This window comes from Leptidea sinapis, chromosome 45 (genome assembly GCF_905404315.1).
Source record: "Leptidea sinapis chromosome 45, ilLepSina1.1, whole genome shotgun sequence".
Taxonomy (NCBI): Eukaryota; Metazoa; Arthropoda; class Insecta; order Lepidoptera; family Pieridae; genus Leptidea; species Leptidea sinapis.
In genome coordinates this window covers 1786232-1799556 of record NC_066309.1, presented here as the reverse complement: position 1 = coordinate 1799556, position 13325 = coordinate 1786232, and the positions used below count along the sequence as shown (strand labels likewise).

The 13325-nt window shown below is 33.0% G+C and overlaps 1 protein-coding gene across 2 annotated transcripts in view; it reads left to right on the top strand.

Moving 5' to 3' along the window:
• The window catches only part of LOC126977502 (estradiol 17-beta-dehydrogenase 11-like), a 90762-nt gene that overhangs the window by 56804 nt on the left and 20633 nt on the right, over positions 1-13325 (top strand). For both annotated transcript variants that reach the window (XR_007732217.1, XM_050826349.1), the window contains exons 3-4: positions 6427-6551; positions 11357-11467. Coding sequence is in view for 1 of the 2 variants with exons in the window: in XM_050826349.1 (XP_050682306.1) it covers positions 6427-6551; positions 11357-11467 (236 nt within the window). In the remaining variant the exon portion in view is untranslated. The remainder of the gene's footprint in view (positions 1-6426; positions 6552-11356; positions 11468-13325) is intronic.

The window sequence follows — 13325 nt, the reverse complement described above, 5'->3', positions numbered from 1 at the left end:
TGAGGGGTCTGCTTGACCTCCTTTTGTTGTTAAATTTAAAACTGTATTTCCTTTAAATAGTTTTAAATGTTTTTATAATTTTCGCATAAAATCTGTATTTATTTCCCGGGTCCCGGGTTCGAATCCCTGTAGGTGCAATCATTTATATGATGAATATGGATGTTGTTATATGTATTTATGTCAGTTTAAGTAAGTATATTGTATTAAATATATCGTTGTCTTGTACATATAGTACAGGCTATGCCTAGTTTGGGGCAAGATAATTTGTGTAAGAGTGTGTCAATATTATTATTATTTATAATGTACATAAATACATAATTGTTCATGTTTTCTTTTTGTTCATTTAGATACCTTTTTTTGCTAGTTACATTGCATTGATTGTATTTAATATAATTTGTAAACTTATGCAGCTGTGCAAACTTCTTCTCATACAAATGATTTAAGTTTTCTTTAGTGTTAATTCCGCCAATATTTGTCTTTAAACAATTCGACACGTGTTCCGCCTCTACACGAGGTATCCTCAGGACGTGTTGTCTCGCCAAAATCTGGCACGAGACTCATTGGCTTGAGTGGCGAAACACGTGTCGAATTGTTTAAAGACAAATATTGGCGGAATTAACAATAAAGAAAAATTAAATCAAAGTTATAATTATGGATTTCCGCAATGAGACGCCTACATCAATAAAAACTTCTTCTCAGTAAAGCCACAGTAGACATATGTACGTCTACTGTGGTAAAGCCCAACTTTATCGAAGTCGTGGTCGATTGTAGAACTTTGATATACATAACAGTCATTTCTTTGACCTACGTGACTACTTTTGAGTTTGAGTTTAAAAGCAACCATTCAAATGATTCAATGATGTAGATAGGCTTCATATAATAAAATTTGGCCACCATGCAAATAAAAAATGATTCACTTGTAATCGTATTACAAAATAAGTACAAATTATTAAATCTTTTACAATATACGGACCCCTGTTGTGCCTTACGACCTTGTTGATATTTTGTGTCTTGTTGTATTCGCCTGTAAAGTAAATAGCAAGTGAATGTTATTGTATAATATTTTGTTTATATTAATCTTTTGTTATATTAATGTTTGTTATATTAATGTTTTGTATGTTCATAAGCACATTGAGGAATTTTCTAGAAACTGTGACATTCATAATGTTAACACGAGGAACAAACATAAACTTGTTATGCCTACTACTCGGTTGGGTCGAGTTAGTAAGTCTTTTGTTGGGCGATGTATATGCTTCTACAATATGATCCCAGAAAATGTACAAAACAAATGTGTTACGAAATTTAAAAGAATTGTTAAAAAACGTTTGTATGGGAAAGGTTATTATAGCATAAACGATTTTCTTAATGACACCGCGGACTGGGACTAAAGCGAACACCCTCAGGCTCTTTAATTATTAATGTTTATTGTACGATATTACATTGTAATTCATATTTTATATAAAAAAAAGCCCGCTGAGTTTCTTGCGCCCATTCTTCTCAGGTCTGAGGCAGTCTCTTTTGAATGGGTGGTAGATTTTGACGCTCAATAAGTGATTATAAATCCTATTTTGAATAAAAATATTTGAATTTGAATTAGTACCGGCAACAACATTTATAAATTATTCAAAAAAATATCTGAAAAGCGACAACTCTTTCCTTGGTTGTTATTAAGTTAGATATCTATATTTTTTATGTTTACAACATAAATTACACTTAACATTGTTTACATTTGTGAACGGTACCAAGTGCTTTGCCGCCATTGAGACACGAGTTTGTGCGTTCACCGCTCAAAAGCCTACCTTTGTCGTATCCCCTTAATTCGAGATCATTCCCTTAACTGCGACAGCTTGTATCGGCATACGGTCAGTTTCGTTGTTACTTGGAAGAGAAGAAAAAAATGGCCTCAAAAAAGTTTGGTGTACTCAGTAAGGCGAGACAGTACTTAAATTTTATCAAATTAGATTATTATTATTATAATTATACTAGACACTACTACCGCTTCGGAAACAAAACTGTCCCAGATTTTATTTTAAATTTTAGTATTTTAAAAATTGAAATTTCACAATGCTTAAAAACAATGTTTTTTTAGTTTCAATTTATTTTTGAAACTTATTTTCATTTATATATTAAAAAAACAAAAACACTATTTTAACAATGCACATTAGAATGCGACACTGTATAGCTACAGATATACTGCTATAAGCATTTCGGTGACGCGAACTCACGAGATTTCACCAATCCAAAAAGTGTCTAAATATGAATAATTATTTATTTATCGCGATCGTCGGTCATGAGCATGTTAGTGACGCGAGCCCGTAAGATGATTCCCTACCAAAAAATGCCCCACGCTACGCCGTGTCTCCTACTAAACATAATATGGAAAGTACTTTCGTTTATATAACAATGCGTGCAAACTCCAAGTGCTCAATTAAGGCTGGGCGCAAACGTTCGGAAACCGGATTAGGTTTCTTGATCAGGAGTACAGATTTCGAAACCTGAGCTCTAATTACATTAAAAATTACCGAAAGTTAGTAATTAGTAGTATTAGTATTAGTAGTTAGTAATTAGTAATTAAGTTACCGGACAGAAAAAAACCTAACGTTCGGTTCCGTGCGTTCGGTTTGTAAGAACGGAAATAACTCAATGACGTCATCCAAAATGCAGCTCTATACATTTAGGCTCAGCCGCCGCACACGCACGGAAATTTCAATTCAGATTCGCGCGAGCTTTGTAGCGAGTGGACGTCTGTAGACACGTCGTAGGTAACAAATTTAAATTTCTCTCGTATGCCATTATAAAGCTCATCAAATGATTTCACTGACATCCTGTAATATTTGAAGAATTCATCTGAGTGTTCTCGTAATCTTGCTTTTTTGAGATAAAATTGACTATCTGTTAATCTCCGAGTATTCAACAGGCGTACCCAGTAACGACGATTCCTCTACTTCTTGTTTAGCGCCAGTAAAAGTGCAATAGTAATCAATTCGTGCACTTTCACAAGCGTCTCTTTTCGTACTGGTCGTAAAAAAAAAGAACAAAAAAACCGGACGTTTGCGCTAGTCTCACGGAATTCCGAATCTGAATTCCTGATCAGGAAACCTAATCCGGTTTCCGAACGTTTGTGCCCAGCCTAAATCAAATTTTCGTGCTGCTATTTCAGTCGACGTGGGCGGTGGGAATCTCTGGTTATCAAATTATCATCAGGTCTGTTCTGTGGTCACGCATCAGTTACAACAACATAACTGTTGCGATACAAGGAAAGAATCGTTTCAATGAACAGCAAGCTAGTGTTATGTGAAACGTTCCATCTTACTTTATATAATCTCATCTATTTCTTCCGAAATATATGTCTCTATAGAGACGCCATTAGACTATCTTACTATTCTAATATAACCTACGACGAGATTTTTTTATGACAATAAGGAACAAGACGAACAGGACGTTCAGCTGATGGTAATTAATACGCCCTGCCTATTACAATGCAGTGCCGGTCGGGATTTTTGAAACATCCAATGTATTTCTAGTAATTTCACTAGCCCTTCTGACCGAAACACAATAATGCTTACACATTACTGCTAGGCGGCAGAAATAGGCGTCGTTGTGGTACCCATAATCTAGCCGGCATCCTGTGCAAAGGAGCCTCCAACTGGTTTGGTGAGATGAGGCTTTCTTGGAAAATGCTAAAATTATGAGCGCCACTGTGATTTATTAATTTGCAATAACAAATTATTATTATAATATATATTCAGTGTATATAATAAAGGAAGTTGAAAATGTAACCCACAATGTTATTCGCAGATTACTTTTTAACACCTTACCTACATAGTAAATAGTTTAAAAACGTAACTTATTATTATTTTTAAACAAATTTTAATCCCAACGACCCGCCTACGCACCATAATAATAATTTTTCATTTTAACAAAAGAACAACCAACTTCAAAAACACTATTTCAAAACAAATATACATAAATATAGATATAATATGCACTAAAAAGTATAAAAATAGTTGCGTATTTTTATACAATCTAATTAATGGATCTAATTCTAACGTAACGGTTATTGTTGTTTTTGGATCCGAATTATCGTAATCGCTTGGCGCGATATTGAGTTATTCTTAAATTTGCCGCGCACAAACTTATAGCAAATTAAAGACTTTTATGGTATTCTCATGGTTGCCATTGTCAAATCTGTACCAAATTACAATGGGACCACGCGGGAAGCACCAGCTTTCAAATAAAAAAAGAATTATCTAAATTGGTTCACCCAGTCCAAAATTTTGAGGTAACAAACATAAAAAACAAAAACATACCGACGAATTGAGAACCTCCTCCTTTGTTTGAAGTCGGTTAAAAAAAATTACTTAATTGGGTATAAAAAGTAGATGACGACCGATTCTTAGAATTACCAAATATTATCGTACATAAAAGTTATCGCATTACAATAATCATTATATTCGATAGCCATCTTGCAACTTGTATATAAAATAGAATAATATTAAAATCGGGATACAAAAATAGGTGTTGATCGTAGATGGGTGAAAATTTTAAGTTGTATGTATTTTTTAATGCTGAATCATAATAAAATAAAAATTAAAAAAAATGTCGAAAAAGATAAAAAAAAATATTTAGGAATGGGCGACCCTTATAATTTAGGGGTATGAAATATATTGGCCGATTCTCAGACAAATTTTCAAACAAATTGGTTTAGGCGTTTCGGAGGAGTTTGGTAACACACACCGTGACACGAGAATTTTATTTAATAAGATAATAAGTAACTGCATGCGGATCTTGAGTAGGTAAGATATATTACGCAATATGTACTTAGTCAAAGATTAGTTTACATATTATAAAAACTCATTTGTGAGTTTATAATAACACACTAATGAGTTATTTCTTATGAGCATACTTATTACTGTACGTCTTTCATGTATTTAAATCACGATGAGTTATTTTTATGTTATAGTGGTACTAAAGTTAATTACTCATTTGGCTATGGTATTGTTTGTACAACACACAGCAAATATTCTTTAAAGTAAATATTCAATGGACAATTTTAACATTTTTACGATGTTATTATGTACCTACTTATTGAATTAATACTTTTTTATATTATGCACCTACTTATGTAATAGTTCAGGAAGCTCCGTAAAATCATCTCGTCCCAAATACCGTAGTGTCTGAAGACGAAGGTTTTCAACCAGTGTGTGTTGCCAGTGATGACTTACGGTACGCAGACGTGGTCGCTAACTATGGGCCTTATGAGAAAGCTCATGGCTGAGAGGGCAATGGCTCTCCATAGCCCTCTGGCTATGCTCGTAGTTTTCCTGCGAGATCGAATCAGAAATGAGAAAATCCGGAGGAGAACCAAAGTCACCAACTTAATCCAAATGATAGTGAAACTGAAGTGGAAGTGGGCAGGGTACATTATTCGACGGACTGACGGAGATGGCCGGTGGGGCAGAAAACTTCTGGAATGGCGACCACGTGCCGTGAAACGCAGTGTTGGTAGGCCGACAAGATGTACCGACGATCTGGTTAAGATCGCCGGCATACGTTGGATGAGGTCAGCGCAGGACTGATCGTCGTGGAAATCTTTGGGGAGGCCTTTGTCCAGCAGTGGATCTCTTCTTAATGATGATGATGACTTATGTAATAACTACAGATTATAACGTTGTCCGGTATATACCTACAAAACAGGCTATGCCAGTTTTCGGCTAGATAATTAACTGTGTGAAAATTTGTCAGTAATAATTATTATTATAGTTGGAATTATTTTCGCGCGGTAGGAATGTTTAATTCTTATGATTATGACATTCTTATAATGGTATACAAGGGCCTTGAAATGCGGATTTATACGTTTCGGTATTGATAACAAAAAGTCGATTGGCGGCGCGATTTGACCTAAAAAACCAGTCAAGTGTGAGTCGATTTGTCACATGAAGGGCTCCGTACAAGCGAGTACTAACAATATTTCTATAATGTATTTCTACTCCCATAATTCATAATTTACTTAATACAAAATCTCAAACCACCACTACAATAGAAATATTTTTTTTTCGCACTTTATAAAATAAATATAATTGCAATTAATTTAACTAAATTTTATAAAATTTATTTGTTATTTGTAAGTAGGTATATAACATACCTAATAGCTAATAACACTAAATACCACGTAATTGTTATTTAATTTCATTTGTATTTTCTAAACAATTTGTTATATTTTTAAAGTGATAACCCTCACTTCTAGGATTAATACACAAATATTAAAAAAAAAAACAAAATGCCTGACGTATCGCGAGTAACGCACTTTAAAGTAATAAACCTGTCATGTTGACATACGTTGCCTAACAGCAAAAGGCATAGAGCCTCTTTAACGTTTAAATTATCAAAGGAATTATTCATTAATTTTCATCATTATTGTTACAGGTCTAGAAGATACCGTTAAGTTAGTGAAGGGGATTGGTGGGACATGCTTCGGATACGTCGTGGACTTAGCAGCAAGAGATGACATTTATAGAGTGGCCAAGAAAGTGAAAGAGGATGTTGGAAAAGTAAGACTTAAGCTTCTTTAAAAAAAAAAAATATGAGAGTTTGTGTGAAACCCCCTTATTCATAATGGTCCGCTAACTTAAAACAGCCGCTAAGGAGAGTTTTTTCTCATTCTGACTTAGGTCAATAGAAGAAGACAGAGTGAGAATTAGCAATGTTTTAAGTTAGCAGACTATTATGAATAAGGGGGTAAATCTATGTAGGCACAATTGAAGTAATAATTCTTTGTATGACAAAACAAAAATAACTCATAATTATAAATATATATTTAAATATTGATTGCTATAAAAAATTATAAAGATTTAGTTAAAATAATACGTACCTCAGTCAAGTTCAATGTTACAAAAACTTAGTTTGAATAAATCATAAAAACAACTTACATTGACAATCAATCAATGTTTTTATAATTATTGCGTTTTATTTGTTTATGTCACTAGCGACCATAGTTATATCTTACTATAAAAAACTGTAGAGTCGATGTTTCTGTATAATGGATATTTTTTCTGAAAATGGATTGTTAGTGATAAAGGAATGTCGACGAATACAAAAATACAAATTTAAAAAATTTACAGATTCTGTCGTTTTTGTACTTGCAAGCAATGCAAAAATTACTAAATACAAAAACTTCAAATTGATATTAATATACGCACTGACAGTACATAACATCTGTTATACTTTTGAAATCACAGACCTCTACTATATACCACTGGACTGGCGGCTGTCAAAGTACTTTTGTGCCTGTTTGATAAGCGCCATTTTGGTGCTGTTGGCCATGTAGCGAGAGTCTGCGGTACTAAAACTAGTGATGACAACCTCAGCAAACTTCGATAGATAGTTAGCTGTGTGGAAACTACTTACAAAAAAAATGTGTACTTTATTACGTTGATTCTTGAAGTATAAATAACACGGAAAACAAAAAAAACGAAATTAATTCAAAATCCAAAAATACTTCAGAGTTTGTACGTTCCTTCGCAGCCATTTGTATTATACGTCAAAATTAGTTCTCTGGACGCTCGCGAATGGCGCTTCGAATAGGCACAAAAAATTTGCTGTCAAAAACATTGAACAGCCTGTCCAGTGGTATTTATACAGGTCAGTATTTGAAATAGTGTTTGGAAAGCATTAATTTGAAAGAATTTTAGTTTTGGATGTGATCGGAGGATTCACAAGTGTGTTGCCAGCTATTTATGAAGATGTACGTGCTTCATATATCAGTGTATTCATTGCAAAAAAAAATACTATGCTATCGTAAGATTTCCTATTTACATACTAGTCTTAAAAATGTTTTCGAACGGAATATTATTACTGTAACCATATTGATTGTTTTTTTTTTCAACCACGGAAGACCAACAGCCTTATATTGAAAGTTAAACTACAATCTTAAAAAACAAAAAGCTAATGACAACTTCTCGCTTATACGTAACAAAGTACACAGGAAATTTTGCACATACACAATAAACTAAAAAGAGGATATACATTTTTGATGCTATTTGTCTTTTGAATCATAGAGATATGGAGTTGGTCAAACATCTCTTCGGGACATTCCCCGTGAATAATAATGAAGCGACGTCTCATATATAGATATCTATGATAAAACGTTTTACGAAAAAATGAAGAAATATTGGAAATAACAACTAAACTGCATTCACTTATCGACTTGTTAGTGTTTGATAATTGTGGGTTATCATTTATGGAACAATTTCTCATAATTATCTCAAACTTACTGAATATCAGACTTGTAACAATAGCTGGTGACCGGTGCCCTTCATTTCACCTATACAAATGTATATTATAATATACAAAATGTCAAAGCAAAATCTCAAATATTTTTCGTAAATTAAAAGAAATAATTTATAGATATTCAATCATCAATCAATAATATTATTTCGTTATTCGCTGTTCTTTTTAATAAAATAATGTCACGGTAAAACTGTCAAACTGTGCGTCAAAAAAGACTTTTCCGTAAGTCTCCGTAAGTGAATTTCTAATATTTTTATTTTTTAAAGTTTGAAATCGAAAGTTTTTTAGATTTAGGCCTACCAATCTAGCGTTATTTGATGGTTAAAATAATTTGAAACAACTGCGTTTTAACAGAAAAAATATTTGAATATCACTATCAAAAATCTAATTTTTTATGGTTATTTTTGTATGGATTCGGTGAATTTATTGTTTTATTAAAAAAAAACATTCACTGATATTTTTTGTTTCATTTAAATTAGTTTTTTTTTCTTCATTTGAAATAAATATGTATATTTTTGTATGTATCGCATTTATACATGCTAACAACACACTCACAAATTATTTTTTATTTCCAAAGTTTTATTTGTCATGTGATTTGATTCCTTTTCCTCGCCTGGTCATACTTAACGATTACAGCCTGTATATTCAAGATAGATTGTGTGATAATCGTTAATTTCAATTAATTGCGGTATTAGGTACCTTTAAGGTGTAAAATTAAAACTTATTATATAACTTGAATTCAAAACAAAACACGAACAAATAATGTTTCTTTACAACAACACTTTCAAGTTCATTTACCTGGGAACCAACACGGAAGTATGACAAGAACTCGATCATTGCCCTCGAATCTTAAAAGTAATGAAAATGCATCATCTTAAAAGTTTTTCACGTTATATTTGTTAACATCATTTCCAAGCTAGACTGTTTTTATTTTACCTCTAGTGATAGATACCTTGATGAACTGGTTTCTTAATTATAAAAATAATAAAAAGGTCCACCGCCACCACTAGCTGGTAAATAGTACCTTTTTTATATGAGTTTTATCTCTGAGTTTCTTGCACGTACAAACCTACTCCCATTTGCCGCGTTCAGAAAGTTCAGGCCAATATGTCTGTATAGTTTCTCAAAGGCTGGCAAAATTTTTGTGATTTATTTATTTGGGCGTACCAACTAGATCCATAATTTTACATATTCCACCTTCGCGCGACACGCCACAAGTTAGGATATACAAAAAACAAAAAATACAAAATGTTTATTTTCTTTATCAAGTATGTACATTAATCAATATTCATGATTGGAGCCTCCTTTTAAGCACTATAGCGCCTGTGTTAGAAGACTCCGCTCTTTCATAGCTTATTAATATTTATTACATTACTTACAGACAATCAATCTCTAACTACTAAGAAGTATATCTAAAAAGTATGTATAGTAAGAAATAAGGTGTGTGCATTGGGTGTGTTGTGAGTGATAAGTAAGGTGTGAGAGGTATTATGAAGTGGGTGTGAGTCAATGTGTGTTTGTGATCAAATGAATGAATGTTAAATTAATATTATGATTGTGTTAAAAGTACTTCAGTTTCTGTATAAGTGAGTGAATTTATCCAACTTACTAGCATTTTTTTACATTCATAAAGTGGTTTTGAATGGATATATATTTCCTTGTTAACCCTATTATAAAGCATGGCTGAGAGCTTGCTGTACTGGCGATTTGCAAATCTGTTTTTTGTTGCAGGAATTTTCGCAATAATATCCAATCATCCCCACCATCTAGATGTGTGGCGGTCCTCCACAGTGCGGTTTTCAAGGAGCTTTCTTCCTCGTACTACGAAGCTGTGGAATGAACTTCCTTGTGCGGCATTTCCGGGACGATACGACATGGGTACCTTCAAAAAAAGCGCGTACATCTTCCTTAAAGGCCGGCAACGCTCTTGTGATTCCTCTGGTGTTGCAAGAGAATGTGGGCGGCGGTGATCACTTAACACCAGGTGACCCGTACGCTCGTTTGTCCTCCTATTCCATAAAAAAAAACATACCCAAAAAGATAACTATTAAAACTGTTGCAATTTACATAAATAACTTTAAGGTATGCACAAAATTACTAAACAACGAACATACATATGCATTTAATAATTTATTAAATACAATTAATTCACTTAAAAACCGACACCGACAGTTTGTTATAAATTTAAACAAACTCTCATGATGATTATTCTTTTTTTTAATCTCGGAGCGAAAGCCCACTCAATATAAAAGACATCTCTGGTGTTGCATGAGAACAAACGTTTGTCCAGCTATTCCATTAAACAAGAGGTGTCACTATTATTATTTTTAAACGAATTACCGGAGGAGAAGCGGGAAAAACTCTTTTGCAAAATCAATGTTTTAGGTATTTACCATGAAATAACGATGTAAAAAACAACAATAAATACAAATTACCTAGATATATTGCTTAAACATTGTGCTAATTTATACCAAGATACTATAAACTTTTCTCAAAAATAATCTTTAAAACAGCCCTTATAAAAGATTTAAACGAATAATTTAATTATAAAAGTTCAAATGTCACACATAAAAATGATATTGGATATGTTTCTTTTCAAGTAGGTACCACAGATAACCTGATTTTTGTTTTTTTAAGGAAGAGAGGACAACCCAACGTACGGGTCATAGGTTTTCGATTAAAATCCTATAGTTATTAAATTAATTTTTACCCGCTCCTCCTCTCCAGTCGAGCACGAAAACTGTCGCCTGCGTAGATCTCGTTTACGCGACAATATGACCATTTTAGATGGTTTTATTTCCATTTTCATGGACTTTCATTTATTGCGAATTTGAAAAGATGTCATTTTTAAAATTTGTTTTCTAGCATAAGTGCTTCACAAGCATTCCTAAATAAATATGAAAGGGTGTTATTTCAAAATTTATTTTCTATTATTCTTACGTGTCTCGTTATCGTTCATAATTACGACACACTAATGACACGCAAATATTCACATGAATTTGATATTATTTTCATGTTACACACTTGAATTTTATTGATATGTATCAATTTATTATTATATTTATAGGTTTCACTTCTCATAAACAACGCCGGTGTGGTCTCTGGTCAATATTTACTGGACACTCCGGACCATCTCATCCAGAGGACGTTTGATGTCAACATCCTCGCTCACTTCTGGGTAAGTTTCTATTACTTCAAATATTTTTAAACATAATAAAATTAAAACCAATACTTTATGAATATGAAACACAGACTGTAAACTCTACGAGAGTGGTCCTACATAGTTTCATAAGGAGGAACTCGATCTTAAACTTTTACATGAAACTTTCCTATTTATTGTACTTAGATATACTTATACAAAGTTTATTTTCTCGTTAACGAATTATTAATTTATATATTCTTTTATTTAAATATAAATAATTTATTTGTTTTACAAAAAGTTCTTATTGTAATTTATAAACAAATAAATACAATGAACAAAGTATAGTATGTTACTATGTACATAAAATTTTTAAGTTTTTGGAGCTGAACTAGGAGGAACCTACATTACAACTTACAGCGCTAATCCCCTTGAATGACATTAAATAATTTACGTAGATGCATGCATTTATAATATTAATTATCATTTATATTGGGCTTTGTGATAGTGGTCCGTGGTCTGATCCTCGATACCCATTCCAAAACGAATGCCTCAGACCTGAATAGAATGGGCGCAACAAAATCAGCGGGCAATTTTTTTCTCATAAAACTATGTTTACAAAGTAATATTGTACAATTAAACTTATTATTTAATAGCCTGAGGGTGGTCACTCCATTCCCAATGTTTGGTATCATCAAGAAAGTCATTTATGTTATAGTAACCTTTACCACACAAACGTTTTTTAACAATTCTTTTGAATAATGTAATACTTTTGTTTTGAACATTTTCTGGGATCTTGTTGTAAAAGGATAAACATCGCCCCGCATTATAAGTTTATGTCTACTCCTGGTGTTAACATTATGGTTATGACAGTTTCTAGCAAATTCACTTATACAGCCTTAACACATGGTCGGACCAAGCTCGGCCTCGCACTAATTGGTCTGGCGTCGTGCTCGGTACGGTTCGGGCGATATTACCTGTATTACAATAAATTGTATGTCCTATTATCGAGAATTTTGGATTATGGTTGATTATATAAATGGGCCGATCGATAGTCGACAGAACTTAGGTCATACTGTTAGTCCCTAGTTTCTCAATAATAATGCCACATATTATGTTTATGATATATTAATCGATTTTGTCTCATTTCACTGTACCAGGAAAACAGAGAGTAAAGAGATGAAGTTTCTGGCAATTTTGTTGTTGGCTTAAGCCGCATCGAAAATCATAAGAGTTATGTCGCGAATATTTAGAATAGAATAATTTATTGGGGTACTATATTAGTTACATAGTTGTTATAAAATATCTGTTACAAAGTATACAGTGGTGCAAAGTAAGTGACTTTATTTTCACAAGTATTCTGGCCTCACACTAGGGTTCCCTGTGTCGCGAGTTAAGTGAATTTTCTCGATTTAAACACATGCCATCGCCGAAACAAAATTTTCAAAAATATACCACACTGTAAAACTAATTACAATATTTTTCTTTCAAACAACAAACAGTTTCTTATATTTTACTGTATAAAGCGGTTTGTTGAACCTGAACCGGTTGACCCTTGCCATAATGTTGGTATTAAAATACTTGTATTAATTACCACGTCACTTTATAATGGTCAGTTTTTAGCAAGACTAAAGTGGTTTAATAATAAACTTCTAATGTTTTTTTTTATGAAAATACGGGACGAGACGAGCAGGACGTTTAGCTGATGGTAATTGATACACCTTGCCTATTACAATGCAGCGCCGCTCAAGATTATTGAAAAACCCAATAATTCAGAACGGCACTACAACTGCGCTCGTCACCTTGAGACATAAGATGTTAAGTCTCATTTGCCCAGTAATTTCACTAGCTACGGCACCCTTCACACCGAAACACAGTAATACTTACACATTACTGC